This window comes from Lycium ferocissimum, unplaced genomic scaffold, assembly GCF_029784015.1.
Source record: "Lycium ferocissimum isolate CSIRO_LF1 unplaced genomic scaffold, AGI_CSIRO_Lferr_CH_V1 ctg904, whole genome shotgun sequence".
NCBI lineage: Eukaryota > Viridiplantae > Streptophyta > Magnoliopsida > Solanales > Solanaceae > Lycium > Lycium ferocissimum.
Window position 1 is genome coordinate 13,987 of NW_026727546.1, and position 7,296 is coordinate 21,282.

At 39.3% G+C, this 7,296-nt stretch overlaps 1 protein-coding gene across 1 annotated transcript; it reads left to right on the forward strand.

The window, feature by feature from the left end:
- The first annotated feature begins 5,608 nt into the window (after window positions 1-5,608).
- On the forward strand, window positions 5,609-6,529 carry LOC132046021 (uncharacterized). Its single transcript, XM_059436570.1, has one exon. It carries the CDS (start codon window positions 5,609-5,611, stop codon window positions 6,527-6,529), a length of 921 nt encoding a protein of 306 aa, XP_059292553.1.
- Window positions 6,530-7,296: the final 767 nt, after the last annotated feature.

Genomic DNA, 7,296 nt, shown 5'->3' on the forward strand with positions numbered 1-7,296 from the left:
TTTACTTTATTCCGGAGCTAGTTTAGGCTATCTATCGTTATCTTATATGGACACGAAGCCTTTGGGCACACGTATTCTTTTTTTGTCACTGTTCCGGAGCCATCTCCCAGTACTTATCGTTATGGTTTCTACTGCTTTGATACGATAGTCCCCAGTGTTCGTAGACATAACTTTTCTTCATCTAAGTTTTTTTCTGGCGACTCGCTCCGAAAATGCTCCTACCTCCTGTCAATCCGTGGTCTTGACGGGTATGGTTCAAATCGGTGTTTGGAATGCCTTTGATCAAAGTTCAGTTGACCTTGACTTCGGACCGTAGAAGATATCGGTATATTTACTTAATCATCTTCTAGGTGAATTTTCGATATACCGATTGTGAACATCTTCCCACGTTGTTGCCTAAAACTCTAGCAAATTTTCCTTGAGTTTGTGTGAATCATCCGAACTTAAAGGGTTGAGCCCCAATGAAAGCTTCGGCGGCACATTCGTCGGGAACCGCGGGCAACAACATCTGCTCCTCTGGAATAGGGTGACAAAGTCCCGAAGTCGTTCAGACTCCACATGCGAAATGCAAAAGATGTCTTCCTTTTACGTTCGCACCTTTCGAGCCCCAGTATGTGCTTTAATAAACATATCTACGAGTATAACAAATTAATCAATAGAGTGTTCAGGCAAAAGAGAATACCAAGTTAAGGCCCCTTTAGTCAATATCTCGCTGAACTTCTTTATCAAGACTGATTTGATCTCATTCGATTTCAGGTCATTTCCTTTGACAACCATGGTGAAGGCCATTATGTGCTCCTTCGGATCTGTCATCCCATCATAATTAGGGATGTCCGACATCTCAAATATCTTCGAGATAAACTCTAAGGCAGCTTATTATTTGTAAGCTAACTTAATATAGTTTTTCGCATCCAGACCCTCAAGGACCGACAGAGGGCCCGGGATTTGATCCAAATCTTATCAGTGATGTCCTTCATAAAATGCAAGACTTGTGCTCGAAAGGAATCAGCTGGGATGGACTCGCTCCTAGATGTGTGTTCATTCCCAATGATTTTACCCTCCAACCGATCTCCACTGGGTGTATTATTTCTGAATGTTGGTGTCAGTGGTATCCCACCTGGCCTTCTGACTCTAGCGTTTGTGTCACACCCCAACCTAGGTGAGGCGTGGCTGGCACCCGGTACCTTACTAGGCCCGAGCGAACCAAGTTGTAACTTGTAACTTGTATCATCTATGTCTCGAAAGACAAATTAGGCAAAGGAGGCCAACCTGTAAACATAATATTGTATATGGGGCCGACGAGGCTTAAGCTGTAATATATGTACTTCAAACTAACTCGATAAGATGGAATTATCCCAACGCATGCATGAATGGCTGACTAGGCTAATATACGTCGCTGCAATCAGCAAAACCCAAAATAGGTATATACAAGGGCCGACAAGGCCTCTATACTAATATATTGTACTGACAAAACAAGTCTACAAGCCTCTACAGGAGTCTAACTGTAACATGGTCGAGACGGGACCTGGCTTAACCATACTGTATATACACAAAATTCTGACCCTGGTAACTCGGAATGACATAGAGCTTACCGCGCTAGCTGGTACTCGAAAAATCCTACTGGTGCGACCCTCTCGACAATCTGTCTAAACCTGCGGGCATGAACACAATGTCCCTAGGCAAAGGGACGTCAGTACAAAATAAAGTACCAAGTATGTATGGCGAAAATGAAACATAACACTAGTACTGGGAGGGATAGGAGTCAACCTTTAATTTTTGACTTACTGCTGAGGGCCATAACAAGCATAATAACTACAATCCCATAAATGTATGTCTACAATGCCATGTTTCTGACTACTACATCATTATCGTGACGTTAATTGCCCAACTGATGATGGGTAACTGCCTGATCGGCCATAGCTCGGGGTAAATGCGTGTCTGTCCATCTGGCCCTAGCTCGGTGGTAAATGCACATCTGTAGAGCCGTTTTATCCCGGTAGTACATACGTGTCTGCCCAGCCGGCTTATCCCAGTGGTAACTGAAGGTACATCGCTGTCCAACTGGCCGTAGCTCAGTGGTAACTAGTAATCAACCATGTATACATACTCTATATCTGTACATCATCTCATATCTTACTCTTTCGAGAGTACATAAGGCTTACGGAACCTCTTTCAATTCTTTAGAACTTCCTTCAAAGTAAGGTAAGGTCGTTACGCCTCCGATTTCATCATGAGGAACCAACATCAATATTATGAATCACAATAAGACTAGGAATTTGACTTATATCATGCTTGAACAACATCAGAACGAAATGAATAATATGAATATTCTTGACTACTAATAGTGGAGTCCTTTGAAATAATGTTCGTCTGCATCTCATAACATTTAGGACATGATAAGATAAAGAAGAGTTAGCCTTAACATACCTCTTGTCGTCAATACACACTCAGTTACGAATTCAACTCAATTATCACTTCAACCTATAACAATGATACTACGCCCATCAACTTAGAGAACACTAATATGTGATGTATATCAAATGATAACTCGTTTCTATAAAAAATCGGGCAACATCTCCCCTACTTTTATCACTTCCTCAACTCAACATCAAGAACCACAACATAAACAACAACAGACACAAGCTATATTCCAAGAATTTCAACCATAACAACTCAAGAATACCCTCCAAATTAGTCTACACAACAACTTATACAAATTCCCGCCATTAATTCTGTCTCATCTCACAATTTATCTATGACCAGGACGAACTTAAATATATCTAGGAGAGAAGAATTCTTACCTTACATGTTAGGAACTACTCTTCCTCCACCTTATTTCACTTCGAACGAATCTCTGATTTGCTATCACCCGAAAGAAACCAACGTGGGTATAAACTTTGTGCCGTTCTTCGCGTTTGCTTTAGTCGTAGGACTTAATAGCTTTTTGTTCAGAAGGAACATAATTTATCTCCTTTAAAATGGAGAGCATGTTGCTGCCAAAAAAATAAATCATGCTGCTATGCAGAAATGAATCACGTTGCAGCCTCCACTTGCTTCCAACAAAGACCTTTATGTCAATTTGTGAATGAATTATCTATCTCTGCTGCCCATTCCTAAAACTCCCTTTAGATACATAAGGTAGTTGGACTCCCTAAAATGAATGGACCGTGGGTCCCCTAAAATATTACACTTAATCAAGTACAACTCCCAAAGGCCACCTAATATCTTTTCATAGTGCTTTGTCATTCTTGCTGCCACACGTGGATTGATTCCCACATTAATAGTTATCCACTAATTAATTTAGTAATTTCCCACTAAAATTCAACATTTAATCAATTATTCACATAAAATAATTTCTCCACTTAAGTAGTAATCATTTTTAATACACCTCATATACTCATTACCATCATCATGAGATATAGCACTAGTCATAGTCTCTTTTGACACACATAAAATATTATTTTCAATCATCGTCATCACACCTTTAAGTGTTAAATCATTTCGGGACTCGTCCTTTTATACATTGAGCTCTTTATTTGCACACTTGAATATGACAAAAAATTCTCCGGGGCTCGAGTCTATTTTCATACGTCGAGCGGTTCAATCATAGCCCGAAAGTCCAGGTATTACATCGATGAAACTTATACTCTTCGATTTGCTTAACCTCAAACCTTCACGACACTTACTTATCCCTTGTTAAACATAGCATAAATGCTTATAACCTCAAAAATAATCTTGTCCTTGAACTTTTGTCGATTAACTTACAACAAATCCAACATACAAAAGTATGGGATGTAATAGTTTGGGTTGCTAGAAAGTACTAAGATAGTTTTCCTCATGAAGTTCATCTCCTCCATCATGACCTTTGTTGCTTCCTCACGATCAGCATTGCTTCTTTGGGAGTTTCGTTAGAAGGCGTTGTTTCCTCTGTAACTCGTTGATTTAGACCGTTTCTCGGGACAGTTTCTCCATCGTTTATCCTGATAGTGAGATGAGTTTTTTCATCAGTAGTGTTTGTCAAATCTGCAGCAATTGAATCTAACAGCAAGATCTAAAGAGAATTAGTGTAATTGACAGGGTCATAATGATACCACAATTGTCCTGGCCCCACGATGGGCGCCAAACTGCTTACCCATAAAATTGGTACAGTTGAATTTATATAGGTGGTCAAGGATAGGTGGATCAAAGTGACGATAATATCAATATAATTTGCAATAGAAATTATTATAAACGAAATGTAATCGAAAGTAAAGAGTTAGAATAGCCTGAGTCTTGATGAAATGATGAGCTAGAGTATCTGGGCAAGCTATACGTCAAAGCCTTCTCAAGAACCATCAAGACCAAGAATAAAGAAATTGCTTTAAGAGTATTTATTTTCTATTAGATTTCAGATGCCCTTTACAATGAAATGAGAAGCTCAATTTATACTTGAGTTATGGGTTGCATGATCCGCAAATCATGCCTCCTTAATTACCAATATTTATGTTGCAATAAAAGGTAATTAAGAGGTGATAAAGGCTAATAAAGGCCGCAAGAATCTTGTGGGTGTTCTATAACGGCTATGCATTGAATGATATTTGACCAGTGAGTTGGCATGCTTCTCCGAAACCTTTATAGTTTTTTTTTCTACTGTAGCGGTTACCAAATTAGTTCTCCGGAGCGTCGTATGCTTCTCAGAGCTCTCCGGAGCATCGTATGCTTCTCAGAGCCCCTCGCATGCTGATTCGAATTTAACCTGTCACCATCACCACGTGTCAACTTTTGATATGTCTATGAATTTTGGCCCATACAAACCTATCTACTAATGTTATTGGCAGCTCGTCAAAAGTAAAACTTCGGACTTTGGACAATGTCTTCTTAAAAGGTACTGCCTTAAGTTCCTAATAGAATTTTATTTGGTTTCATTCAAACAAGAAAAAAATCAACAACCACATCCGTTGCTCAAATTTTACAGTCAAATTAAAAAGCTTACTGCTATCTTCTGGCATGCAATGAATTTGACTTAAAGTTAACAAAAAGAAATCCTTGAATCACAGGTAACTCGAGGCATTCCTCTACCATTCTTACCCTAAAAAATTAGGTGACACTTGACTTTAAAAAAATATTATCTTTCTACTAATCTAGCCTCCTCTGCGGTAGCGAAGACACTTCGAATCGAGTAGCTCCAAAATTTAATTTTATCCGTGTGTGTATACATAGGTAGTCGGTACAAACACTGGCACTAATCATTGTATAAGTAGGATTATGACAATTAATCGATACGGATTGTTCAGATCCTTGCATACGCTACTATTCCTTTATACCTTGGCTGCCAACAAAATTAGAAATATATCAACTTGTCGTTTGTTGACCATAACTATGATAATAACGTTGAAATGTGAATAGTTTTGATATATGCGAATAAATTAGTCACCTGGGGTATATTTTAGAGTAGCAAAAAATTCAAGAAACAATATATATTACTACTATATCTAAGGGGAATACCCATTCTTTGCAGTCCTCACATGAATTATTTGGTTTCTTTATACCCCTAATTGAAGTTTTTATGACTTTGAAAATCATCACATTTTTGTAAATTTTAAGAACTTTAAGGGCTCTTTTCATGCCCATGATTTTGTCAAAGCTTGTGACCAATGTCAAAGGCAAGGGGGAATTTCAAGATGAGTTGCCAATGTCATCGATTCTTGAGGTGGAACAGTTTGATGTGTGGGGAATTGATTTCATCGGTCCATTCGTGAGCTCTTACAACAACAAATACATCCTGGTGGCGGTTAATTATGTGTCTAAATGGGTTGAAGCCGTGGCGCTTCCAAATAATGAAGGAAGATGTGTCGCCGCCTTCTTGAAAAAGAGCATCTTTTCAGGATTTGGTACCCCAAGGGCAATTATTATTGATGGGGGCTCTCATTTTTGCTACCGGTTGTTCAAAGTTCTTCTTCAGAAATATGGAGTCAAACAAGTTGCCACCCCCTATCATCCCCAAACAAGTGGGCAAGTGGAGGTATCGAATCGGAAAATCAAAATCATTCTATCCAAGACCGTGAATGCTAATCGGACGGATTTGTCAAGAAAATTGTATGATGCTCCATGGGCTTATCGGACGGCTTACAAGACACCAATAGGCATGCCTCCTTACCAATTGGTGTTTGGCAAAGCTTGTCATCTCCCAGTGGAACTTGAGCATAAGGCATTATGGGCCTTGAAGAAGTTGAATCTAAATTGGGGTGATGCCTCAAACTTGAGGATGGATCAACTTAATAAGCTGGATGAATTTCGTTTTAGAGCATATGTTATCTCTTCACTCTACAAAGCCCGCATGAATCACTTCCATGATAAAAAGATCTTACAAATCTGCCTTGAGGATAGGGTGTTGTTGTTCAATTCAAGACTCCGATTGTTTCCCAAAAAATTGAAATCTAAGTGGTACGGCCCCTTTGAAGTAACACAAGTGTTCCCACATGGAGCAATTGAAACTGCTTGTCCAAATGGAGATCATATCAAAGTGAACGGACAACGGATTAAACAATAGGGCCTTCCAAATGAGTTGGAGATAAAGAGTATTAAGGAGATCAACCTCAATGAACTATGAAAGAAAGTTAACGATGTCGTGCCGCGACGAAAAATAAAGCGCTTCTTGGGAGGCAACCCAAGATTTTACATTTATGTGTGTGTTGTTTTTATTTTCGTGAAGCTTTTAATATGCGTTTAAGTGTGTAGGAGTGAGAGGAAATGCACCAAATAAGAAAAAATGGCAAAGTGTTCAGTGACAACACCGACAGCATCACCTGCGCCTCGCAGGTTGTGCCTGTGAGCATCACCTGCGTCTCGCAAGTGGTGTAGGTGAGAAGTTGAGAATTGCCAAAATCTCTGTCAAAAGTTATGTACTCATGTCACCACATGCGGCTCACACGTAGTGTCTGCCACAACACCTACGACTCACATGTGTTGCAGGTAAGTGAAAAGGCGCGGGTCAGCCTACCCGACCCGACCCACGACCTTTTTTGTTTTTAAACGATCCAATGGCTTTTAAATCCCAACTGTTACCATTTTTCCCCTCTTCTCATTCCATAATCGTCCCTTTCTACTCCTCTATATATTATTTTTCTCTCTTCCAAATAAAATCATAACTAGGGTTTCCTAAAAGTTTTGAAAGTTGCAAAGTTACTCATTTCCTGCAATTGTCTTCAAATCTCAGGTATGCAAAGTCTACTTTTCTCTTCCATTATTTCATGGTGACTAAGTAGTTGTACAAATTTTGATTTACTGTCACACCTTAACTTATTAGGGCGTGATGGG